Source organism: Xiphias gladius, chromosome 23 (genome assembly GCF_016859285.1).
Source record: "Xiphias gladius isolate SHS-SW01 ecotype Sanya breed wild chromosome 23, ASM1685928v1, whole genome shotgun sequence".
Classification (NCBI taxonomy): Eukaryota; Metazoa; Chordata; class Actinopteri; order Istiophoriformes; family Xiphiidae; genus Xiphias; species Xiphias gladius.
This window is the reverse complement of record NC_053422.1, coordinates 1,017,938-1,045,009: the sequence shown is the minus strand read 5'-3', so window position 1 is coordinate 1,045,009 and position 27,072 is coordinate 1,017,938. Positions and strand designations below refer to the sequence as shown.

At 43.9% G+C, this 27,072-nt stretch overlaps 1 protein-coding gene across 1 annotated transcript; it reads left to right on the top strand.

The window, feature by feature from the left end:
* Positions 1 to 26,040, top strand: LOC120785165 (nuclear factor NF-kappa-B p105 subunit-like). Its single transcript, XM_040119604.1, is given in 23 exon segments — positions 1 to 376; positions 8,452 to 8,603; positions 8,687 to 8,850; positions 9,302 to 9,460; positions 14,472 to 14,576; positions 16,732 to 16,823; positions 17,161 to 17,299; positions 18,107 to 18,244; positions 19,666 to 19,773; positions 20,056 to 20,217; positions 20,875 to 20,993; positions 20,995 to 21,016; positions 21,181 to 21,212; positions 21,215 to 21,295; positions 21,433 to 21,634; positions 21,718 to 21,887; positions 22,066 to 22,168; positions 22,452 to 22,591; positions 23,088 to 23,157; positions 23,334 to 23,497; positions 23,590 to 23,722; positions 23,823 to 23,857; positions 23,859 to 26,040. Coding segments are annotated over 22 exon segments (2,607 nt in total). The 5' UTR covers positions 1 to 376; positions 8,452 to 8,502; the 3' UTR covers positions 24,027 to 26,040.
* The last annotated feature ends 1,032 nt before the right edge of the window (positions 26,041 to 27,072 follow it).

The following is a 27,072-nucleotide window of genomic DNA, read 5'->3' as shown; positions in this document are numbered from 1 at the left end:
GTTGGTGAACCCATTAGAACCTGCAGTTAGTGAGAAAATTACGTAGTTCCTTGCAGGAAACTTATTGGAAATTATGAGGAAATTATTTGGAAATCACAGACCTGGAAAATACGGCGTTCCAGGTATTGTCAACAAAAGGTTTAACTGCCAAAGGCTGAAGTCTATCCACATATCTCAGTCCAAGGTCCAGAACACTGGATTGGATCCAGTCGGTCCCAAGTGAGAGTCTTGAACAGTCGAGAACACATGGACTGAAGTAGGGCTGCAACAGTTTGTCAATTAATTGATTAGTCGATCGACAGAACATACTCAAATAATCATTTGTCATTTGTGTAATCAAAAATGCCAAACATCTGCTGGTTGAAGCTTCTTAAAGGTAAGAATTTGATGCTTTTTATGTGTCATAAAAAAACAAGACCTTTGAAGAGCTGTAGGAAATTTTAAGCAGGCGTTTTTCACTAATTTCTGACATTTTGAAGACATGATTAATCCATTAATCAAGGACAGTTATCAGCAGATTAATCGATAATGAAAATAATAGAACTCAAACAGTAACATGTACAGTATTTAATAGTGTTGCTGCTTGAGTTAACATGAGTGTTACCTTCGCAGACTGACCGTACATGCAGCTTCACGGCCTTGAATACTACTAATGGCTTGGATATCAGGCTTGTTTCCCAGATTTTAAGGTGATGAGTTTAAAACGAAATGTTTGTAGAAATTTAATTCTACTAGTCAAGCGCGGACTCATTCGCATATTTTAATGCAGTGGACCCTTTATATGGGATTGTACTGAAAAGTTTAACAGATCAAAGCAAAATAAAAACAAATAAAATATAACCGGAACGAAATAACCTATAAATAAAACAATATCCACAAGCAAAAGTAAATGCAAATGAAATAAAACCAACAGTGTAATGAATACAATTTAAAAAATATACAGCATAAGCAATCAAATTCTTTTCTTTTAAATATTATGAATGGAATTAATCATAATGATGCTGGAAAAGAGCGATTCTCCACATAATCAATAAACCGGATTCAATAGTTTTTTCGTTTTAAGTGATCCGTTTAAAGTGAGTTTTACTTTTTCTGATGAATGTAGAGAAGAAATGCTGAAAGGAGAGTCTGTTCTGTTTTAGGGAAAGGATCTCCAGATCCCAGGTCAGATTTAAAACAAGTACAAACAGGACAGTGCTTGGAGAACTGAATTTCTGAGAGCACTGCATATTTAATCTGTCTTTAATACTATTGATATACACTGTATGGGATAAAACAGCCAGTGTAAACAGTGAACAGTTGAACATTTGTACCTTTTGTGTCTCGTTTTTCTACTTTTATAAAATTTTATAGCACTGAAATTTTACAGGGCTATTTAAAGTTTTTAAAGGTCATTTCTGTCTTGTGTGGATTTTATTTCATGTTTGTTTTTGTTTTTTTCATCATCCATTATCAGTTTTTGCGTGTGAACTCTCTCCTCTTGTCTGACCTCTTTATTACTGGTTGATCGTTACGCTGGTGTTTTAGGGATAGAAATTTGTTACCTCCACCAAGGAGGAGATTGTTTTCAGGGATGGTCGTGTGTCTTTTAGTCAGCAGTATCTATCAAAGACTATTTATCAGATTTCTCTGAAATTTGGTGGAAAATTCAAGCATGCGGCGAAGAACACGTGATTAATTTTTGATGATCGTCTCAGATTGTTCATTAATTTATTTATTTTAAGGGATTTCTTAACATTGCAAAAGAGATCTTTGTGCATTTTTTGTGATTAAATTCCTGCTCTTACAGCACGTGAATGAGAAAAATGTTGATGCAGACTTGTATCCAGATGAAAATGAAAACGTTCTACACCTTTTCTGTCACTGAAATAATTAGTGTAGGAGATTGTGCAGCTTTGACAGAGATCTGAACACTGAGTGTTTGTTGGTTTTATGGTTGACATCAGTGGAAGTTTCTGCAGAAACGAGTTGAGTTTTTGGATAAAGAAGCTTTTGAAGAGTCTCTGCTGGCCCAGACCTGTCCAGGTTTATACCACCTACTGTCACTCTCTCTCTCTCTCACACACACACACACACACACACACACACACACACACACCTTCCTCCCCTGTGTTTCATGTCTGTTGGGAATTTCCTCCCCATGACACCCACATGTAATTACAAGGAAGTGGAGCTGCGTCACAAACAGGAAAGGTGTTTAGTTTCAGGACGAGATGAAAGCTTCACATCCAGAGGTGTAATATCTGTGTTAGCGCCTACTCTGGCCCAGAAATACCAACACGTTTAACCTTTTGTTATGATATGACAGATCACTGCCCCACTTCACATTCATATAACTTCGTGTCCCTCAGTAGCCACAAACTGCTGATGGCTGCAGAGCTTCAGGTTGAATGAAAAAATGTGTTCAGTAGAAATAAAGCAAGGGGGGGAAAAAAAGCTTCAGCACGAGAAGGGGGACTTCTCATAGAGATTGTGCCCTGATATTGTTTTACAACTCTCAGCCAAAAAGTAGAAGTTAAAATGAGGTGTTATAGTTTTTCTCTCTCCTATGGTTTGGGTTATTTGACAGTGTAAACATTCAAAATCCAGAAAATGGCACCAGTTTTTTTTTTTTTTTTGTGTTTAGTCAGTTGTTAGTACATAAGTATTTGGACAGGGACACAATTTTCATAACTTTGCCTCTGCACACCATCATGATGGATTTGAAATGAATCCATCAGGATGTGACTGAAGTGTAGACTGTCAGCTTTAATTCAAGGGGTTTAACTAAAATATCACATTAACCGTTTGGTCTGCCTGATCGTGCTTTGGATACAACTGATCCAGAAATCTGACCTTCGCTGCAAAGGAGTTACAGTTAGGAATTGGAACCATTTTTATTCATAGTCCCTCATTTTCAGAGGCTCGAAAGTTACTAGACAAACAAACATAACTATGTATATGAGGATTATTTTAATACTTGGATGAAAATCCTTTGCAGTCAATGACTGGCTGTAGTCTGGAAACCATGGACGTCACCAAGGGCCGAGTTTCCTCCCTTGAGATACTTTGTCAGCCTTTACTGCAGCCGCCTTCAGTTAATGGTTGTTTGCGGCTCTTTCTGCCCTCAGATTTGTCTTCATGAAGTGAAAAACATGTTCTGTTCAGCCGTTCCTTTCCTTCTCCAGACTCGTCTCTTCCCATCATTCTGGTACAAGTTCATCTTGGTTCCATGTCCAAAGAATCTGGTTTTTCTAGAGGTTTTCTGGTAAAGTCTAAGCTGGCCTTTCTGTTCTCTAGTGTTACCAGTGGTTTGCACCTTGTGGTGAACCCTCTGTATTTACATTCATGAAGGCGTCTCTCGATTGTAGACTTTGACAATGACACGCCTGCCTCCTCCAGAGTGTTGTTGACCTGACCAGATGTTGTGAAGGGTTTTTCTTCACTGGGAAAGAATTCTGCGACCATCCACTTCAGTTGTCTTCCGTGGTCTTCCGGACCTTTTGTTGCTGCTGAACTCACCTGTCCGTTCCTTCTTTTTAAGAACGAACCAAATTGTTGATCTGGCCGCTACCAAAGCTTCCTCCGTCTGTCTGACAGGTTTGTTTTGTTTTTTCAGCCTAATCGTGGCCTCCTTCATTTGCATCGACACCTCTTTGGACCACAAACTGAGACATGAACAGCTACCAAATGAAAAAACACTGGGAATCAATTCCAAACCTTTTATCTGCTTAAACTGTAATGAAACTGACTGTAGGTCAATTGTCCAGTTACTTTTGAGCCTCTGAAAATGAGGGACTATGTATAAAAATGGCTGTGATTCCTAAACGGTTGATGTGATATTTTAGTTAAACCCCTTGAATTAAAGCTGAAAGTCGACGACCCACCCATTCAGGCTACACTGGACTTAAAACATCTGTCGCTTACTTCATAGCAGGTTCCAATCTTGTGTTTTCAACTTTTTAGATTCCATCTTTAAAAATCAATAAGTTAGAGCTTAACACTTTTTCTGCCCTCTCAGAGTTTGTAGTTTACATGTTTCACTATCACCTGATTCCAGGAGCCAGATGCATAAAATTCTGTGCAGCTTCACAACTAAAACTGTGTTTAAGGCTGGTCTGAGGTCTGTGTTTCTACATCTGGCCCCTGTTCTCCTGAGGGACGAGCATTGCAGAGTATCTTAGCCTATAAATGCTGTGGTGTGTGGCATTGGTTCATACTGAATAATTCCCCCGATACCAAAACCAGAGAACAAATGCACCCTTTGTGCAGCCCTGATATCAACCGCACCTGCAGACACCAAGATCAGTCAGATTCAGAGTTTGATCACAAACACCTTCTGCTGCAAACTCCATCTGTCTGTTTCAAACTGCTGGGAGTACCAAATACTACAGATATTTATTGTGAGCGCTTTTGAGCCAGGAAACAGTCGCACACCAACATTCGCTGTGTTTCTAGGAACTCGGTTTGGTTACCGGAGAGCCTTGATTGGCCGATAGAACTGGGAAGAGGAAGTGGGCTCGAGTTTATTTACTGCTGCAGTTGCAACGTTCCTGCAGGCACATAACCTGCAGTGCCATGGTTTACGCATGCAAGCGCGCAGGCAGACACCCACGCACGCACCCACGCACGCACCCACACACCCGGTAGAAACGGGAACGCTGTATTTTTTATATCTGATTTCCTTTATGTAAAACAGCTTAGTAAGAATGCAATTAAATGATCAGAGAACATGAAAATGAGTCTGGGAGACCTATGAACCCAAATTAAGGTCAAAAAGATTTTGAGCTTGTAATGTGATGTTTGCAAATAATTCCAAAGCTTATAGTTGTAACTCAATCTCTGTAAACCTGGTAAAATAAATCTGCATGACAAATTCATGTTTGTACATGTGTAGACAAGAGTTGTATTTGTAGGGGAAAAGAGACTGTGTGAATAAAATCTGTGAACAAATGCTATCAGTGGTGAGGTTACACAAAGAGACTGTGAAAAAAGAAGTGCTCTTGTGAACGTGCGTGCACAGACACGAAGCAGAAAACTGCGTCTAAAACTCAGCGCTGAAGTTAAGGGTATGAGCTTTGACTCTGTCTTTACACCTGAATCTGACTCGATAGTGACAATCCAATCACAAAGCAGAGTCCAATCTGAGGGCGGGTGGTTTTCTTGCCTGAAAGGTGTAGTAGATTTTCAAGATGGATAACGGTGCGGGCTCCTCCGTCACCCAGGTGGGTTTGCATACGTACACATCGCATTAAATGTTAAGCCTTATTTTCTACAGCATCATCAAATATAATAATAATTAATAGAAATAATGTGTTGAGTAGTAGTGGCTCCAGAGTCAGAGGTACCAGCAGAATGAGGACACGGAGGAAAAGCACCAACTACGGGAGACAGAAGTGAGGGAAGAAATGACCCTAATTTGGGCCAGTAGACATAGAGACAAAACAAAAAATAAACCACGAGAAAGAAGGAAAAGCTTAGATAAATACACGAGAGAAAAATATATCAAAAGAAGTGATGAGCATTTTTCAAATTTTCATGGTTTAGCTGCTTCTTGAAGGAATGTAAAAGACTACGTTTGGTTTGGAGCCATTTCTACTGGATTTATAAATGCACTAATCTCCAGGTATGTTCTGTTATCGTCTCCTTCCTTATTGAGCTTCGGTGCCTCTGAATTGGACTAAATGATCTTTAATCAGTTTTTCAGTGTGTTTTTTGACAGTGTGTGTCTATAAAGCTGAGTATGTCCTTTGAGTGGGAGCTGTGGTTGTCTTGGCTTTAATGTAGAGAATATGATAATTATCAGTTATCAAAAAAGACTCATGTTAATTAGGTAGATTATGAACAATCCCTGTCTATTTTCATCACTGATGAAGCCTGTCTGGATTTGAAAATATAAGATGCTTTTATCACAGATCAGTAATTTTACTAGCATGCAAAAATAATTTGGAAAAAGATTTGTGAAATAAATTCATAATTGGGAGTTAAATTCACAAAATTTTGGCTGAACACTGGTATTGTTCTTAGAGCTCCCTGGGAAGCAGCAGTGGCTGCATCACAGGTTTGAAATCTACAGAGCCCTCAAAGTCCCTAAAGATGTTTTGTTTTTTTTATTTGTTTTTTTTAATCAAGTGTGCATAGATCATTGTCTTGCTAAACTTCTACAGTCGCCTCCAAAACTACTGGAAAAGAGAGGCCAATTCCTTTCTTTTTGTTGTACACTGAAGACATTTGGGTATGAGATCAAAAGAAAAATAACATTTAATATCTGGTTGCACAACCCTTTCTTGCAATGATTGCATCAAGCCTGCGACCCACTGACATCGCCAAACTGTTGCAGTCTTCATTTGTGAGGCTTTTTCAGCCATTTACTGCAGGCTCTTTCAGTTCTTGTTTGTTTCAGGGGGTTTTCCCTTCAGTCTCCTCTTCAGGAGCCGAAATTCATGCTCTGTCGGGGTAATGTCTGGCGATTGACTTGGTCAGTCTAAAACCTTCCACCGACTCGCCCTGATGAAGTCCTTTGTTGTGTTTGTAGTGTGTTTTGGGCTCCTCCCGATTAGTTTGGTTGCATTTCTCTGTAAACTGATAGACAATGTGTTTCTTTTGACTTCTGAATCCATGCTGCTGCTACCATCGTGAGTTGCATCGTCAGTAAAGATTAGTGAGCCCGTTCCAGAAGCAGCCATGACACCACCTCCACCGTGCTTCACAGATGAGCTTGTATGTTTTGGATCATGAGATCCTCCTTGGATCCTCCTTTGGCCTTTCCATCACTTTGGGAGAGGTTCATCTTGGTCTCATCAGTCCATTAAACTTTGTTCCAGAACTTTTGCGGCTCATCTCTTTACTTCTTTGCAAATTCCAACCTGGCCTTCTGATTCTTACTGCTGATGAGTGGTTTGCATCCTGCGGTATGTCCTCTATATTTCTGCTCTCGAAGTCTTGTTTGCACGGTGGATTGAGATACCTTCACTCCTGCCCTGTGGAGGTTGGAGGTGATGTGGCAAACTGTTGCTTTGGGTTTTTTCTTAATAGCTCTGTTTTTCTGTCATGAACTGCTGTTGTTGACCTCGGCCGACCTGTTCAATGTCTGTTGCACAGTACGACAGTAGTCTCTTTCTATTTCAGGACATTCCAAATTGTAGTTTTGCCAGTGCCCAGTGTTTGTGCAGTGGCTCTTTTTTTCTCAGCTTCAAAACAGCTTGCTTTTCTCCCATAAACACTCGCCGGTCTTCATGTTGGTTTTTGCAGGCTAAAACCAAGAGTAGACTTTCAGAGCTATTTAATTTTAAAAAATCTATCTAAAAGGCAACACCTGGGCAGCAAGAAACACTTGTCAGTCACATGTTCCAATATTTTTGCTCACTTGAAAAATGCGTAGGTTCAACAAAAGGTGCTGTGTCCTAAGTTGTGTAACACATGTAGATGTAAATACCAGGAAATGAGAACTGAAATTCTTTAGTCTTCTCATATTCATCTTGCTGTTCCAGTAGTTTTGGAGGGGACTGTAGTTTTCAGTCCCTGAAAAGTAAAGCAGAGCATTGAGTCATCTGTACCTGGAGAAAGTGCTTGTGAACCACAGCAGAGAAACACTGAGGGACCCAAAAACTCCAAACTGCTTCAAATCAACTCTCGTCTTCGCTCTGTGAAGTCTGTGTGAGTCATCTGTGGAGTTCTGAATGACTTCAGGAACCACAATCTGTCCAATCTAACCTCTCTGATCTTTCCACACCAGACTCACTTCACCCAATTTACCCTTTAAATGTTTATTAGACCTCAGACTATTTTTAATGAGTAACACTGATTGTAAACACAAAAAACCTACATGTGGGAATTTAAATTATTATTAAATTATTTCTGATAAATGATTATTCAATTAATAAGTTTCAAATTATAATGGTTGATCAACAGAAAATAAATCAGCAACCATGTTGATTATTGATTGATTGTTTCAGTCATTTTTCAGACAGAAAATGACAAAAATTCGGTGGTTTCAGCTGCTCAAATGTGAAAATTTGTTGCTTGAGTATTAATGATATAGTAAACTGAATCATCATTGGTTTTGGACACTTCCTCACACAAAGGATTTGATTACTTTACCTTGGTCTTCAGGAAACTGTGATGGGCATTTGTCATTGTTTTCTGATGATTAAACAGTGAAAATAATCAGGATGGGTCTCACATATGCATCAGTTCATTTAACCTGTACAGCAGCTGATTGATGATCGATGAGTCCCCCTTCACTGAATCGGTAGAATCAGATCAAGGCTAAGTTGGCACATTTTATATCTGAACTCTCAGCCCTGAGATCCCAGAATTTTTGGAGCTGACATGGATCCAGTGTGGTCCCAAGACTTGGTTCAGATTCTTAATTTTTTGCAGGTTGTGCCGTGCCTGAAGGCATGTAGCAAGAGGTGGTTTAAACCCAGTGTGATGGTAGTAAAATGTTGTTATTCCGTGTGTGTGTTTCAGATCTGTAACTACCAGGGTCCGGCCCGGGTGGTGGTCCAGCTTGTGACGGCAATGACCTCTGTTCCTCAGCTTCACGCTCACAGTCTGGTGGGAAAACAGTGCGACAAAGGGATCTGCATCGCCGACCTGCAGCCCAAAGACTGCAGCATCAGGTCTGCAGGATACATTAAAACACACACACGCTGTAGTGTCTCAGGAAAAACGATAATAGTTAACAGATTTTTGTGTCTGTCAGTTTCCCTAACCTGGGGATCCTCCACGTGACGAAGAAGAACGTGGCGAAGACTCTGGAGGAGAGGATGATCGAGGCCTTCAGGATGGGATACAACTGTGGAGTCTGCATCCACCCCGAGATTGACGGCCTGCAGGGGGAGGTCCGAGTCCCCCGAGACCTCCACGGTCAGTCCTGCTGAGTGTGTGTGTGTGTGTGTCTTTGTGAGAATATATTGAAGTTTCAGACGTTTACAGCGATGCCAATGTAGAAGGTGAGGACATTTTTGGAAGGAGAAGACAATTTGAAAAAGCGAGGACATTTTTAGAAGTGAGGACATTTTGTCTTCTTCAGAGAGCTGTGTTAGAATAAAGTTTAGGCTAGGTAAAGGTTTAATGATTGCATTAGGTCAGTGAAACTACAGAAATATGTGTGAGTAGAACAAGATTTATTTATCTGGACATTTATAGAAGATTTGATTAAGAATCCTGTGTGTGTCATCTTACCTGAAAAAACATTTATTTCAACATTTATTTTATGTCTCGCTTATGCTTTTATTTTTATTTTATTTTTTTACAGTATGTGTCGTGTTTGCGATTTTGTTGGTTATGTGTAATAAAGTGCTCTCCCTCTCCTCAGACCACCAGCGCAGCGTGATCAACAGTGCAGCGTCTCTTCAGGCTAAAGAAATGGACCTCAGTGTGGTTCGGCTCATGTTCACGGCGTTCCTCCCCGACAGTGATGGAGGTTTCTCCAGACGACTCGAACCCGTCGTGTCTGAACCGATCTACGACAGCAGTGAGTCCAAACGCACAAAACACTTACACACTCCAGCCAGGACTGGAGATTGAGATGACGACGATGACGGTGAAAGGGTTTGGAGGATACTGATACTCTGATCCGCTCAGCATTTTCTGTATCTTTATCTCACCTAAGTCAGCTCTGATCACACCCTCGTCCCCAGTCTGCTCTTTCTATCTGAGGATTATTGTGAAGTCGTGCATTGCTGCCTGGTTTCATTTCCCTCTTCCTGCTGGTTTTAGTTTCTGTACGCTGCAGCTTCCTCTCAGTAGACTGAAACATGCTCCGGGTTCATCACTGCAGGATCAGTTCTGCACTTTCAGTTTATCAACACAAAATTTGTCACGATTAAGACTCAAACTGCAGATTATTGATTTCTGAATCTTCTGCTTCTGCTAGAGGCTGCAGTGTTCATTACAGCCCAATATTAAAGCGTAGGACAGAACAAACAACATCCTGATGTTTGATCGATTCTTAGTCTTACCAGTAGTGGAACTAAACATGTTCGTCCAGAGGGTGGCGCTCAAGACATTTCAAAGAAAAATGTGTCGGACGGACTTACCTCATCATTTCTGGAGAAACGTTTGTTCGCCATTTGTCAGGTTTTCCAGTTTGAAGCTGACTGTCATGTTTTGGAGTCACATTTTGTAAAAGTTCTCTGGATCCTTGAGAAGATTCCACGGGTCCTTGAAGAAGTTCCAGGGGTCAATGAGGACACATTTAGTCCATGCCAAATTAAATGTAGATTGAAAAGAAATTGTCTGATTAAACACTGAGTCAAGGACCTAACTTCAAAAAGTTTTAGTGACATGTACGCAGGATCCCTCTTATTAAGACGGCGTTTCATCAAGTTTGTATGTATTTTGTCTAATGGAGGTCTGAAATGTCATCTTCATAAAGTGTGTTCAAATGACGGACAGTGGAGGTTAAACAGTGAGCTCAGCGCAGATAGTGTCCAGTAGGAAAACAGCTTCCAACTGGATTTCTACCTCTCCATGGAAGTGTTCCGGTCCAATTTCGGACTGTGGTAGGATCACTGCCGTGCTTTATCCGTGCGTCATGTATTATCAGGCTGTGTTGCACATACAGTGGGGTCCGAAAGTCTGAGACCACTAGTCAAGATGCTTCATTTGTTTCGAATGTAATACTAATTTTTTTCATTACAAATGATATCAGCTTAACGATTTGAGCGAAAAGTGGAATCTTTGAAAATTGTACACGAATTTCAGAATATCTTAGTATTTCGTGCGTCCCCCTTTTGATCTAAGGACAGCATGCACTTGAGCTGGCATGGACTCCACGATTTTGTGCAAAACCTGATGACCCATGTTCTCCCAGCACGATCTGACAACGTTCGGAAGAAAGAGCTTCTTGACATGTCAAAGAACGCTTGGCTTTCTCAGTCTTCAGGCTCCCCAATCAATGTTCAGTGGGGTTGAGCTCAGGGGACTCTGGTGGAAAGTCTGTGACAGTCAGGACTCCTTGGTCTTCTTTGGTTTTCAAGTAGTTCTTGCAGAGCTGTGAGGCATGTCTGGGGTCATTATCCCGCTGCAGTACGAATCCTCCTCCACAAAGATGCAAACCAGAGGGTCTATTATGTCTCTGAAGAACGGAGTGGTTCCATCTGTCACGATGACAACTTTTGTTAGACGATTGATTGTCCCAAAAATAATTGCGATAAACGATATTGTCATTTTAAGACCATTTTATGCCACTGATACAATGATTATATAATAGCTTAATAATGCATGTAGACCCTTTCAAAGAGCAATGAACTTCTGATTCTTGAGAATATTCAGACATTGGAATTGGAATGTGAAAATTTTTTTAAAATATCATAAATAAACGTAGACGAAATAAAACCACATCAACCAAAACAATAAATAAAATGGACTCTCAGGCTCTGTTAACAAAAAGTGACTTAAATAAATAGTAAACATTTGGCACAGGGGTAAAGAGAGTCATTCATTCCTTAACAGGCAGCATACTGTTGTATTGTCACAGTTTTTACACAAAGTCGACATACCGGCTCGTTCGCGTTAATGGGCATCTTCCCCTCTCATTCGGCTGAAACGCAGAATGCTCCCAGCCCGGAGCTGTAGAGTGCAGCTTTGAAACCAAACGTTTTCACTTATTCTTCCAAACTTTCTGGCCGGATCGTTCGATCGTCGGGAAAAACGCCAGACGAGACGACAGGAGCAGCGCGACCAGAAAATGACAGCAACACGTGTATCAGCTTATTTTTTTTGCGTTTATTTGACTCAGGCGCAGCGACCGTGTTGTTCCGAGCTGCAGTGACGGAATCTGAGTAAAAGCATCGACACCGTCGGGATCCTGTCGGGAATCAAAGAAACTTTATTAAGACGCAGCTTTTATCGTCGCCGTGTCTTTGCCACGTGGAAAACCCGGAACAGCAGAACAGTTTGACTGATCCATAAAAATGTCTACTGCTCTTTATTATGAGCCGCTCCGCACAGGTTACCATGGTGCTGGTTAAAAAGGGTAGAGAGGGAGGGGGGGGGGGTCAAAGATCAGAGGCAAAGTCAGAGGCTCACAGGACTCTGAAGAGAGATAAAAAGAACATTGTACGTCAGGTTTTTATTAATGAAGGACTGTGAGACGGAGGCACGGATGGAAGTACATCCTCCACAGGCGCAGCAACCAAGTCTTATAACGGTGGTGAAAACCCCGCTGTTCATTCTGGAGTCATGTGGCGTAAAATGTTGGAGACATTTGCATGTAAACAATATTGATCGACGTCATGTCCACATATTGTACGATAAGTCGATAATGTGATTATTGTGACAGGCCTGGGAGCGGTACTTGCTCAGGGCATAGTCAGTTCAGTGCAGGTGTCCATCTCCAGAGAAGGTGACCCCAAGTGTTTGGCCTTGTCTTCCGTCCTGAGAAGCGGTTTAGAAACTGCCACTCGTCCTCGGAGACCACTACGAGACAGCCTTCTTTTACCAGAACTTTTCTGATTGGAGTCTTGTGGTCTTTAAGTAGCAAATTCTGTATCTGTGATGAAGTTGCTTTTCTATGTCTCAGGGAATTAAGCTTGATGTATTGATCTTCTGATGGTGTGGTCACTTTTGGTCTGCCTGATCGTGCTTTGGATACAACTGATCCAGAAATCTGACCTTCGCTGCAAAGGAGTTACAGTTAGGAATTGGAACCATTTTTATTTATAGTCCCTCATTTTCAGAGGCTCGAAAATTATTGGACAAACCAACATAACTATGTATATGAGGATTATTTTAATACTTGGATGAAAATCCTTTGCAGTCAATGACTGGCTGAAGTCTAGAAACCATGGACGTCACCAAGGGCCGAGTTTCCTCCCTTGAGATACTTTGTCAGGCCTTTACTGCAGCCGCCTTCAGTTAATGGTTGTTTGCGGCTCTTTCTGCCCTCAGATTTGTCTTCATGAAGTGAAAAGCTGCTCAGTTGGGCTGAGGTCAGGTGACTGACTTGGCCATTGAAGAATATTCCATTTCTTTGCCTTGAGAAGCTCCTGTGTTGCTCTCTCTTGCAGTTTTGGGTATATATCCCATCTGTACTGAGAAGCACCGGCAAAAAAACCGTTTTTTTTGCATTGTTTGGCTTCTGAGCAGAGAGTAGATAGAACTACACTTCAGACCATCCTGCTCTGCTGCTTCAGCAGCCAGCATCATCATCACAACACAAATGACCCACCACCACCGCCATACCAGCCAGGCATGCGCAAACAACCATTAACTGAAGGCGGCTGCAGTAGTAGCTGCAGTAAAGGTCTCAAGGAGGAAACTTCGGCCCAGACGTCCACAGTTTTTCCATCTAGCCAGCCAGCCATTCATTGAGGATTTTTTTTTTCAAGTTAAAATAAGTCATATATATATATTATGTTGGTTTGTCCATTGTTTTTCGAGCCTCTGAATGAGGAGACTGAAAAAATGGTTTCAGTTAGTTTAATGTGATATTTTAGTTAAACCCCTTGAATTAAAGCTGAAATTCGACACTTCAGTCACATGTTGATGGTTTTGTTTCAAATCCATGGTGGTGGTGTAGAGAGATAAAATTATGAAAACTGTCACTGTCCAAATACTTATGGACCTAACTATAAGTTGGTCAATGCCCCTAATTTGCTAAAATCTGATTGCTGACGCAGAAATAGAGAAGAATCTTGAATATTTCTTCCTGATTTTACATGACATAACTTGTGTTTTTTAAATGTTTTGAATGCTCAGACTTTCTGATTATTTCCAGGTTTATGTGAAAACATTAAAGTTTTTCAATGTGGTCTCAGACTTTTGGACCCCACTGCGTTTACTATTTAAGCACCGATATGGAATTTCAGGGCCGAAAATGAAAACCAATACATATTTATTAATCTTACAAATGCAAAACAATGCAAAGAGAACAATAGATATTCAATTTTAGATTAACAAGTTTATTTTTCAATTGATTGTAAATGTGTTTTTAATAACCTGAACTTATTTAATATGCAGACTAATAATGCCACACCTTTGAGCATATATAGGCTTCAAAAACAATCCGAAAACCAGAACCACAAGTTAATTGTCTTACTTATTGGCCAAGAATATATGATGCATCCCTTTTAACTATTTTTCATGCAGAGGGAGTGATGTTTGCACTGGAAAACAGCTTTGGTAGATCAAAAAACATGAAACTGCCCAGTGTGACTGAAAAAAGATCCCTGAGCTTCTCTTTGACCTGCGTCATGACGTGTCAGCGCCAAAGAACATGAAAAAACACATAAAGCGGCAAAGGTCACGTGGTCTCCACGTAGCCCTGACATGTATGCAGATATGCAGTATGACAGCCGGACCTCTGACACTGTGAAATGCACTGACCGACACGGTGCAGGGGAGCGGGTGTTTGCATTTGGTGTCTGAACCGACTCAACACTTCAATCGTGGCTGGGAACCGAACCCACAGTTTCTGTCCGGTGGTGCTTTGCCGTCTCCACTGACTGACCTGCTTCCTCGCTCTGTCTCTGTTCCCTCAGAGGCTCCAAACGCCTCCAACCTGAAGATCGTGAGGATGGATCGAACCGCCGGCTGTGTGACCGGAGGAGAGGAGGTCTACCTGCTCTGTGACAAAGTCCAGAAAGGTGAGGTGGGTCGGGTCAGGTCAGGTCAGGGGGGAATTTATCTGTAGAGGTTTTCATAAAAACCCTCCACACACTGATTAACCAGCAACCCTGACTCATTATGAGTCATTTTTTCCCTCTAGTCCCTGTAAAGTGATGACTATCTGCTAAACAGCTTTCCATTTTCAGTTCATATCAGCTTGGACATTAACAGCTTGTCTACTTTCACAGTGTTGCGGTGATGTAATGAGTGTAGAAAATGGAAATGAGGAACAAAAGTGTTTATCAGCCAACAGCGCCAACTGCCAGAAGGTTTTTTATGAATTACCACAGGCAGACGTGTCATTGGATTGTTTACGTTTTAAAGGAAATATCAGGTTGCTCTCAAAGGAGGGAGACTCCGTATTTGTAAGATTTCAGACAGATACAGTACTCTGACGTGTACTGTACCTGGATTTTCTTTTTAAAAAAAGAACTTCTTAGTGACTCAAAAGATGAGTCTGATCTATGGAGACAAAAATCACCTCTTCAGACTCAAGCAAACTTTTCACAGCAACAGAAAGAAGAGTGAATAGTAAAAGCTTAAACAAAACACACCCCGGTTGATAAATTTATGTTTTCTTTCGGTTAACGATCCTCATCAGTGTCAGTATCCAGCAGTGAGAGGAGTCCTTAGACCTGACTCGTTACCCATCACCTCACACAAACCTGTAGGGCGGGGCAGGGTGGTGAACATGAACTGCAGGAGCTGGCATAGCTAGTGCGCCAATAACAGGAGTCCACAACGTTGAGAATTATACAGAATTTCTATCTGGCCTCGCACTCACCTCAGCCAAACAGTCTCTCAGCTCACCTCACCTGCAGTTGTAGAACAAGAATCTACAGTAAAACGATAGTTGCTGAAGAAGAGCTCAATCCCTCCCAGAGCCTCGAGATTCCGCATACCAAAGTTCAATCCGACTGAATTCTAGGACCAGAAGCAAATCTGTCTCATCCCCTGTAGAAATGAATGGGAATGAAATCTGCTGTGTTTGCTCCTTCAGACCGCTACAAAATCCTGAGTACTTTACAGACAGTGAGGGTACCTGCATTAGTTATTCCAATCTTTGGAGCAGTTTTGATGTTTTGTTTGTTTTTCTGGTTTCACTGAGCCTGACATCGGCCGCCCTGGTTGACCCAGCCGTTATCAGCTCGGTCTGTGAACCCTGGGTTTACCTCCGGCTACGAGCTCTTAACGAGAAGCGACATCGTCAGAACCATGAATGAAGAACTTGACATGATATGAGATGAAGTACCCGCGATGCCTTTAGGTAAATTCAGTTACAGCAGGTGAAATGGGAATAAGTCACAAGGAGCTGCAGAGACGCTAGAAACTGTGACTGTGAATCAGAGCAGGAATTATGAGAACGGTCTGTAGCGTAGTGAGAGTATTTTTTTCCTTTTTTGTTCTGAACACGTGATGCAGATAAAAAAGTGCGTCAGACTGTGTCTGCTGCCAAAGCACAGAGGAAGTGAAAAGTAGCTCATGTTGCGTTCATCATCCTGGGAAATATTTAACAGTGAGTGGATTATTTTACTAATAAGAGACGGGGTTTAGTTCGGTTTTATGACCGGTCGTCATCAGAGTCTCCTCGTGTTGTTCCGAGCTGCAGTGACGGAATCTGAGTAAAAGCATCGACACCGTCGGGATCCTGTCGGGAATCAAAGAAACTTTATTAAGACGCAGCTTTTATCGTCGCCGTGTCTTTGCCACGTGGAAAACCCGGAACAGCAGAACAGTTTGACTGATCCATAAAAATATCTACTGCTCTTTATTATGAGCCGCTCCGCACAGGTTACCATGGTGATGGTGCTGGTTAAAAAGGGTGGGGGGGGGGGTGTAGAGAGGAAGGGGGAGAGAGAGGGGGGGGGGGTCAAAGATCAGAGGCAAAGTCAGAGGCTCACAGGACTCTGAAGAGAGATAAAAAGAACATTGTACGTCAGGTTTTTATTAATGAAGGACTGTGAGACGGAGGCACGGATGGAAGTACATCCTCCACACAAGCCGTGTTCACATCTAATGCAACCTCTACTACAAGAAACTGGCTAAACAGTGTAGACATTGAGGTGTCCAGCGGTCAGCGTGTACCACATAATCGGTGTTGACGGGTTCTGTGCGTTTTTGTGTGTTTTGCAGATGATATCCAGGTTCGGTTCTATGAAGAAGACGACTCCGGGTTGACCTGGGAGGCTCTGGGAGATTTCTCACCGACAGACGTCCACAGGCAGGTCGGTGTGAGGAGTTAGTGGTACTGCTGTTCATATAAGTCACACAAGCGTCAGTGATCGAGAAGCGCTAATTACAGTTATTTAAAAAATCTCCCCCGTTCCCGTTTATTCCACTGCCACGGTGCTACCATCACTACTATTTAGACTAGTGAGGCTAACGCCTAAATCACAGTGACCGTTGTGCTGCCGTTACTTCTACCGCAACTACATCTGTTAGTCCCGGTGCAGCTGCAGCTATTAAAAAATGAATCTCGAATCTGGTAGAGTATCATCAGCAACGATAGCGGAAGTAGCAGCAGGTAAAAAGTTCCCATGGTCCCGTGTTCTCTGCCGTCAGTTCGCCATCGTCTTCAAGACTCCGAAGTATCGAGACCAGAACCTGCAGAAGCCGACGTCGGTGTTCGTCCAGCTGAAGAGGAAGTCTGACAACGAGACCAGCGAGCCCAAACCCTTCACCTACCACCCTCAGATCATAGGTAGGTCTGGTAGCTCCACACACACGTACCGGTTACAGGGCGTTGGTTGAACCCTGGTTTAATCCAGACTGATGAGTCCGGTGGCCGATTTGTTTTTTTTTACTTTCCAAAGTTTTGGTTTGTCCTTTAAGCAGCTGATAACAGAACAGAATAAGAAAAGACGTTTGATTGCCATAGTTTCAGTTTGTAAACGGTTCTACAGGCTCTGCCGGACACAGGTTTACAGGTGAGGTGCCACCGCAGTGTTGGGGTCTGGTCTACTTCCACCCACAATGTAGATTTATAGTCTATAGACGAGGGAATGTGAGTGCTGGAGCTTCTAAGGAGGTGCTGCCTGGTAGATCAAGCTCAAAAAAAACCAAGCTGTCCCACATGCCCCACTTGTTTGGGCTTTTAAAACAGTTGGAGTTTGACAGTGTCTGCGTCTGACCCATCTACTGAGTCCTTGAGACTTTTATCCCCGTTTTTGTGCCGTTACACCCTGTCTGTCTGTCTGTCTGTCAGCGTAGGTACGTTAACGCTACAGCACAACATCAGTGTCAAAAGGTGACCTGCAGTGACAGTGCAGGTAAACGCTGCCCCCTGCTGAATCCTGATTTTAACTCTGTGCTTTATAAACACCAACATCTGTTACTTCAGTTTGTACAAAAACACAATAATCACATTCATGCAGTAGCTAGTTTCCATCTGCCGTCCCCGGGCAGGTCGACATTAACGCCAATACTAATAAAACGAATAAATACAAGTTCAGAATACGACGAGTACTGATTTCAAAAAGCTCATACACTTTCACCTTTGTGTGTTCAGACAAGGAGGAGGTGCAGAGGAAGAGGCAGAAGACGTTGCCGAACTTCCAGGACTTCAGCGGTCACGGAGGGGGCGGAGGAGGAGGTCTGTACCGAGGAGGAGGTCCAGCGGCAGGAGGCGGCCCTGGCTCTGCAGGAGGTAAAATCAGCGGGGGGGGGGCACAGGCCAGGAAAACCTGGAAAGTTTCAGGTTGGAAGTTTCAGAAAAAGACGAGGATAAGTCGCTGATGGATAAGAGATGATGTTGAAAGATGTCGGAGCTGCTGGTTCCAACCGTTTATTTAGGGTTGGAGTTTACGCCGCTCTGGCATCCAGCGTCCGTGGGATGCAGGTCGTCCACTGTCGTCGTAGCTGGTGGACTGACGTCAGGGGTGGAAGAAGTTTTCAGATCTACTTACCTAAGGAAAAGTACCAGCGCAACAATCTAAGAGAACAGTGCAGAAGTATTATCTGCAAAATGTACTTTAAGTATAAAAAGTAAAAGTCCTTCATCTAGTTCCTGTATCGCAGTTAAAGTAGTTCCAGTATCAGAGTAAAAGGACTTCCTGTAGTTAAAGTATCTCAGTAAAAGTACTTCCTGTAGTTAAACATTAATCTGAAAAATAACCAGTAACTAAAGCTGTCAGATAAATGTAGTGGAGTAAAAAGTAGAGTATTTGCCTCTGAAATGCAGTCGAGTAGAAGTATGAACCAGCATGAAGTGGAAATAGCTAAGTAAAGTATAAGTACCTCAAAATTGTACTTAGTTACTTTCCAGCAGTGACTGACGTCCACTGAGCAGGTCAAGTCTCATTCACTGAGTAAATATACATGAATGCCGGTGTTTATAGACACTTGACTTCACATTCATATTGATTTGTACATTTCAGTTGTTTGACTTTGTCCACACACACACACACACACACACACACACACACACACACACACGGAGTAAAACTAGCGTTTCACGTAATGCAGCTCGGTTCAACACATATTTGTTCTCATTTGCTCATTTTTCTGTTTCTGGTGTCAAACAACTGACCGAGGAGGAAAAAGTGATTTGTTCCGGGCTCATACATACTAGAATTTAACCAGGGAGTTGTGCCCCAGCTGGTCTGCTGAGTCTGATGTCTAACAAATGTAGATATGTATAAAACACAAGTTCTTCTTCAAAGTCGGCCACAAGCGTCCGTTGCCATCTAAACGAGCCGTCAGCTCATATTTACGATTGTAAAATGTGAATAATGCGGGAGAAACAACTCTGACCTGTTTAGAAATGTGGCTGCTGAAGAACAGACGCTCCTGTGGACGCAAGGTGTAGAAACAGCTGACCTGTCACATTGGCAGATGTAATGAACATTTCGGTGTTCATGGGCTGCTAGTGGGGCCTCAGTTAACCTGTAGAGGGCTGCATGTTCTGGTCTGCCCCGTTGTTACATTGTATTGAGACCGGAAACTGTTCGGATTAAGACTGAAGTTCTTACTTTGTTCAAGTGGGACCTAGATTTAATTTCAGATTACTTTTTGGAAGTATGTTATTTTTCTCAGTGGTGGTCAGGGTGTGTTTGATTCGTCCTCCAGGTTACTTCCAGGGATTCACCACCTATAACTATGGAGGAGGAGGAGGAGGATTCTCCACAGGTTACTCAGCTGGTCTGGGAGTAGGAGGAGGAGGAGGCATCAAACACGGTGAGAAATAACACAGCGATGTTCATTTTTAGGCCGAACAAACTACAATGATACAGTTGGTCAGAGAGCACAGGACAGAAAGGACAAAGACGTAGACTATAAATGTAGAAATAAAAATGAAAAGCGGCGCCGTCCACGGCTGTAGAAGACTCCCCAGCTTTTACTTCAGGACTCTGCTCAGACATGGAATTGATGCTTTTACATCAACCCAGCCCAACTGCAGAAATTCAAGGTTTTAGCGAGAAAAACAAAAGAAAACTCAACCCGCACGTTGTGTTAAAGCCTCTCAGGGCGACGCGGCGGACGACGGCGGTGACGACAGCGATCCAGGCGACGACTCGGGGTCGGGGGCCGCGCTGCGAGCTGCAGCACGGACGAGAGGCACGGGGGTCGTGGAGAGGACCGAGGATGGAGGGGTCAGTGTGGAGCCAGAACCAGAAAGAGGTACATTATACGCACTGAGAGACCCTAATCCCTCAGCACCCACCCTGCGGGACCTTTTAGACAGTTGTGGCAGACAGAAGACGATCAGTGCTCCCACTTGTGATTACGACCTGAAGATGTGTTCGTGTGCACGTCCTGGAAATGTCTTAATCTTGAACCGTTCATGGACACGGACCCTAAAACTGTTTCAGACACGTCGAAGTTGTTGCTTGTTGGTTTTAAGGTGGTTTTGTGGTGTCAGATTTATATTCAGGGCTGCGATAAATTGTAAAATATCGGAAGACAGTGAAAACTGTAAACTACAGTTTCTTTATTTTGTCTGACCAACATTCCAAAACCCAGAGATATTCAGTGTAATGACACAGAAAACAAAGAAAAGCAGCAAATCCTCAAATTAGAGAAGCTGAAATCAGAAAATATTTTGCAATTTTTCACTAGATTTGCTTGAAAAATGAGGGAATCGATTATCAGAATAGTCGCTGATTATTGTTGTGGCGATGGACTAACGGACCAATCGTTGCAGCGCTGCAGGAAACGCATGGGAAAATCTAAAACCCCTCAACTTCTAACGACGCCATCGGCCCGGTTTCATACGACTTCTGGAGAGTTAGAGAAACACTGACACTGAATTAAAATGGTGTGGTGTGTGTGTTTCAGTGTGCGATGCAGGCGAGCGGTGGGTTCAGGTGACCAGCAGACAGCTGGAGGCTCTCTTTCAGTACTCTGTAACAGGTGATTCAGCGTACCTGCTGGCTCCGCAGCGCCCCCTGATGACTGCACAGGATGAAGACGGAGACACGTCAGTACACCCAGAAAACACTTTGAAAGCTTAATTCAGAACTAAGCATTTTATAGAACATGATCCTGGTGCAGGTCGATCATTTCACCATGAAAGTCCCAACGTTAAAATCCGCACGTTTGCTGGCGAGTCTTTCCCTCATGTTTCCTCTTCCCTCCTCTCAGTGGGCTCCACCTGGCGGTTCTCCACAGCCAGCGGGAGGCGCTGAAGAGTCTGACTCAGGTTGTTTCTGCTCTGCCTGGAGAAGAAGTGCTGAACATGAGGAATCACCTCTACCAGGTACACAAATCGGTTTGGGGGTAAGTTAATCCTCGCCTCGGCAGCAGAGGACGAGGAAGTGAGTTTTCTGGTGCCTCGGTTTGGGCTGAAGCGTGTGGCGTGTTCACCGTCTGCAACCCCACCCTCCTGCTTCCCAGACTCCTTTGCACCTGGCTGTGATCACCCAGCAGAAGGAGGCGGTGGAGGCCCTGCTATTGGCCGGAGCCGACGCGACTCTGACTGATCGTCATGGCAACACGGCGCTCCACCTGGCGTCCCAGCAGGAAGGAGGCGGGATGGTCCAGTTTCTACTGCAACACAGAGAACTGAGAGGACTGCTGGACCACGCCAACACAGCAGGTACGCGCGCGCACAAATGCACACCAGCAGGAAAATTGTATGTCGGCGATTGACGTCCTCCCGCCTGTTTCCATGGTTACCAGGTCTGTGCGCAATCCACCTGGCGGTCCTGTCCAATCAACTGTCTGCTCTCAGGGAGCTGCTGGAGGGCGGGGCCAACGTGGAGGCTCAGGAGCGCAGCTGCGGACGGACCGCCCTCCACCTCGCCACAGAGGCCGACAACGTGTCGCTGGCCGGCTGCCTGCTGCTGGAGGTACAGACAGACTGGGTAGACTGGGTGGACTGGGTGGACTGGGTATCCAATCAGAGCAAAGCATACGTATGACTGACATCTTAGTTGATTCCCTCCTTTTAGCTGCTCTCAACAAATCCATAAATAAGTTTCATGCATCAAACGCTGAGCCTGTGTGTGTGATGTCTGTTGTTGTCAGGGAAACGCCAAGGTGGACTGCTGCACCTTTAACGGCTCCACCCCCCTCCACATCGCCGCTGGGAGGGGCTCCGTCAAGCTCACGGCCCTCCTGATGGCTGCAGGTAGGAGACGCACACCTGCACCGTAGGGTGCGATGACGCGTCACTGGGCTGACGCGCAGTAGTCTGGCGGACCAACAGTCGCGAGAGTTCTGGTGTAGATACACGCGGGGTCCGGGTCTCAGTTTAGGTCTGTGCAGAACCACGTGAGCAGCCAGGTTCTTTAGTCAAACAACCGTCACAAAAAACGGTGCACTTCTATTCATTTGATGCTCACAGGCTCGCCGGCTTCTGCGGAAAACAAAGGAAAAGAAGAAAACCTCCTGAGTCTTACTCGTGTTTTCAGGTGCAGACCCTCACAGGGAGAACTTTGAGCCGCTGTTCTTCGGAGAGGAGGAGTGCTGCGACAAAGAGAGGGAAGACGAGGACGAAGATGAGGGCTACATCCCAGGAACAACTCCGCTCAACATGGCCACCTCCACGCAGGTACAGCTGCTTCCCTCGGACACCTTGTGTTAGGATTTTGAGAGATTTGGACTCGTAAGAACCCGATAGAAACAGACAGTGCTTGAAGATTTCCCGGTTGTTTTACGCTTTTATTTTGCTCTATTAACTAAATTCTGAGTGAATAAATATTTCATACAAATGTCATCAATATAAACATTTTGTTTGACTCTTTTGAAGTTCACATTTGCTGTATGTGGAGCCCAACCACTAAATATCAATGTATATGTATTTGTAATAAATACAAAAAATGTAAAAGCTACGATGATCAGCCACAACATTAAAACCAGTCACCGATTTAATGTTCACATCCGGTTCAAATCCAGGGTAAATGCATGTTTACTCTCATTGTAAAAGCTGCGTTAGTGGCTTTTGACCACTAGGGAGCAGAACAGAGACAAACTCCGCCTGACTCAGTTCACCATCACTGAACTGAAGAACATGCAGCGTCTACCTGATGGTGTGTGTGTGTTTGCAGGTGCTGGAGCTTCTGAACGGTAAAGAGTACAAACCACAGTCTCGTCACAGAGCCCTCAGCCCTCCGCAAGGTGAGCTCCGTCCCTGACCCGGCGTCATTCACTTACACACCGAAACACAGTACAGTCTTCTGGGTCACCTTGTAAAATAAATGCGTCGAAATCAGATTAAATTCAGATCCAACAGCTGCAGAAAGTCCGGGCTGTGTTTTCCTTCATACGCCTTCTGTATCTGAATGTGGGTGTAGGCGACCTTGCGAGCCTGGACGTGGAGGTGAAGCAGGAGGTGTGTCGTGCTCTGGAGAGTGAAGGATGCTGGGAGAATCTGGCTCACAGTCTGGGTCTCGGGATCCTCAACACGGCCTTCAGACTGAGCGCCTCCCCCGCCAAAACACTGCTGGAGAGCTACGAGGTGAAACAGCCACGCACTCTCCACCTGTTGGACTCTGGCGACCTCCGTCCCCCCTCGTCCCGCTTTGACCCCTGGTTGCTTTTGTCCCGCAGGTTTCAGGTGGGACGGTCAGCGATCTGTTGGTTGGTCTGAGGTCAGTGGGAGAGTGCAGAGCTCTGAGCGTCCTGGAGGAGGCGCTGCGTTGCCCCGACTCCAGGGAAACGCCGACGACCAACGAGACGACCGGTGAGCAGATCGCACGACTGTTTGTCCTTTCTGTGTCCTCTGAACTTAGGCCAGCTGTCACCGTGACGACGAGTCAGTCAGCTGTGGTTTGTCTCTGCAGGTGAGTCTCTGTGCGCTCAGGTTCGGGATCTGAAGGTGGACGTTCGGATCGACAGCGGGGTTTGTGACAGTGGGGTGGAGCTTTCCACAGCGTAACGACCTGATCGGTCCGTCTCCAGCTGGCTTCATCAGAGGAAGCACAGTTCATCCATCCATCATCCATCCATCCATCAGGGCTAAAAGTTTCTCATCGTTAAACTTTTAATGAGTTTTTAGTTAAAGGGGATCTGTTATGCTCATTTCCAGCTCCATGTTGTTAATCCGGGACTCCAGCAGAGTAGCTTTGCATGATTCGCAGTTTAAAAAAAGTTCTCGTTGATCTCAAACTGCCCGTTTTTCAGCCCCTCAGTAGAGCCTCTGACTGAACGAGGCAAGATGAGCTCAGGCCTCCTTAAAAGCCAACTCTCTTCTGATTGGCCAGAAGCCAGCACCCAGCGCTTGTGAGCACCGCCTCATCCTCTTACCGGTGTGGAGGTTCTGAAAGCAAACCGTAAAACTACTGAGTAACAGAACATAATTGGTTGGAAATGGAAACTTCTCAGATCTGAATCCGTGCACGTTGGAGCCCGAATCCGATCCGGAATATGAGAGTGGACGGCGCGAACATCTGCAGCGACAAAGATTAGAGCAGGACGTCTCTGCTCGGTAAATATTAGGCCCATTACCTGCTTATTGTGACATAACGGTGGATTTAGTCTTTCAGTCGCCATCCGTAAAGAAACGTTTGTCTATATATGCTCCTGTTAATAGTTGTACACGTCGGAAAGTTGAAAACTTCTGTCAGGAAAAACAAAAGCTAACGTAATCTGAGTGCTGGAGTTCATTAACTGCCTTTAATACTACTCAGGTAGATTGTTCCGGGAGAACGAGCCGTGCTACGAGCGGATGAACGTGTAAAGAAATCCGTGACGTCGGCTCTTCTCGGATTTCTTTATTCGGTGATCCGTAGAAAGAACCGTTGGAAACGTAGCGATCGGAGCAGTCTGGCGCCCGAGCTTCTGTCTCACAGGGAGTTACTTTTACGTACGTTTACCTCATTATTTTAAACTTCAGCCACGTTTAATATGGACACCCGACACTGTAACATTACATATAGGCCAGAAAATAAGGAAAAGCATAACGGGTCCCCTTTGAATGCGTCTAACAGTGTGTAACTGATGAAACGGAAAACGTATTTGTGAAGCGTGACAACAAAAAGTTACAACCTAAGATGTCAACAGCTGATTCCTGTTTTATAGAAAGAAAAGAAAACATGACTGTCGTTACTGGTGTTTTTCAGCACACACTACACTCCAACCGTCCAACCGAAGAATGTAAGTCTGGTTTTGAGTTCGCTGTTGGTTTAAAGGAATAATTCACCAGAAAGTCAAACCTTCGACTCCCGTCCTGTCACTGGTGAAGTAAACCTGAATTTACAGACATCTCACGGTAGAAAAAGTTGACTTTACTGCCTTTTGACCCTCATTCTGAATCACGCTCTGCTGCCTGGTGGGTTTTGGGATTTCCAGGCGATGTGGTCCTGAGGACGCGTTCAGCAGTGGAGTATTGTTTCTGTACAGACACCTGATGACCGGCAGGTTGTTGTTTTTTGTTTTTGTTTTTTCTGCAGCAGACGTCCAGTGTCTGTAGGGGGAACGGTGCTATTGATACTGAAATGATTGTAAAGAGGCTAATTTGCCCTAAAGGATCAGTCCAGATTCTTTCTAATGTTTTAGAATAAATCTCACATTAATTATATTGAAAACATCTGAAACTCTCCTTTAAGTGTGCATGTTAAATGCTTTTTTCAAAAACCTATTTAGTGTTTTCTTTTTTATTTTAAGAGCCATTTCTTTTCTGCTCCTGTGTCTCACCACTGAAAACTTTAAGAAAACTGCAAAACAGTTTTAAAAACCAAAAGCTGCATCAAAAACATGAACTTAATGGACTAGTTTTTTAAAAATTGGTTTTCCTCTATAACAGATCAGTCTCCTCAACTGACTCAGGCTGGAAGCAAGTGAAACTGTTAGCCTGGCCTCATCAAAAGAGCAATATTACATAATCCAAGGCATTGTGGGAAAGGTAGTCCAGGGCTGTGGAGTTTTTGTGTTTTCTTGGTGTGAATCCAAAGCTTGTTTCTCACCCGACAGATGATATTTATATCTTCGCCCAGCACTGTACAGTTCAACATGAGCTTTTAATTGGTTGTTATTTTTTAAATAAATTTTTTTTAAAATATATATTTATATATGAGTGTTGTCGTCCATGTTCGGGGGGGTGGGGGGTTTATATTGTCACACTTTTTAATTAAAATACCAACAATCCAGTTAATAAATTAGTACAACTTTCATCTTAATATAAGTAATTTACAAATGACTATTTGCTGGTTTCCGCTTCTCCACTATGAGAAGAGCGTTTGATAAAAGCAGCGAGCAGCAGTTTAAGGAAACAACTGAGCCTTTTTTTAAAGACCAAATATTTCTGAGGTGTTTTTACAGATTCACGTCTTCAGTAGGAACCGCTGCAGAAGTACTTTTACTCAAATTACTGTACTCGTACTTGAGTATTTCCACCTTAAGCTGCTCTATACTTCCGCTACTCTACTACATTTATCAGATAACTGTAGTTACTTTGCACATTTAAGATTAATGGTACAAAATCTAATCGTCGATAAATGAGGGTTAAGATGAGACGTTATTGATCCACGTGGAGAAATTTAGAAGCAGCAGGAAACTGGACGAAGACATAAAAATGAGCTGCAACTTAAACATGATAAAAACACATGAAAGCGCCAGAAATCGGGCCGTTACTCACCTGAGCCTCTGTCACACTATGGCTCGGCCGAGATGTTCATCCACGTTGCCCAGCACGCGCCCAGCTAATCCTCCTTTTAAATTCGGTATTTAATCAATAATCGATGTCGACCCGTGGCGCCCGTGAGCAGCTCCATCAAAGCCACACGTCGGCTTAACGTCACTGTCCCTTCCTGAGTCGCACCTGGAGAGCGCACGGGTTCGGCCGACGGCCGCTCCGTCCAATCATGGAAGCCGTGAACGCCGACACCTGCTCTGACGCCGGGCCGAGCGCCGCTTACACCACCGACGGTATTGATACTCTAATGTCCACCGCCAGCCCGAGTTCCACCAGGTGTCCGGCGACCGTCAGTCTAGCAGAGCGGCGTAAGGATCCCGTCAGAGGTCGCTGCGGGATCCCCGCACCCCTTCCGCCGCCGGGTGCACGAGATCCACCTCACGCGACTTCTGGTTCCCGGA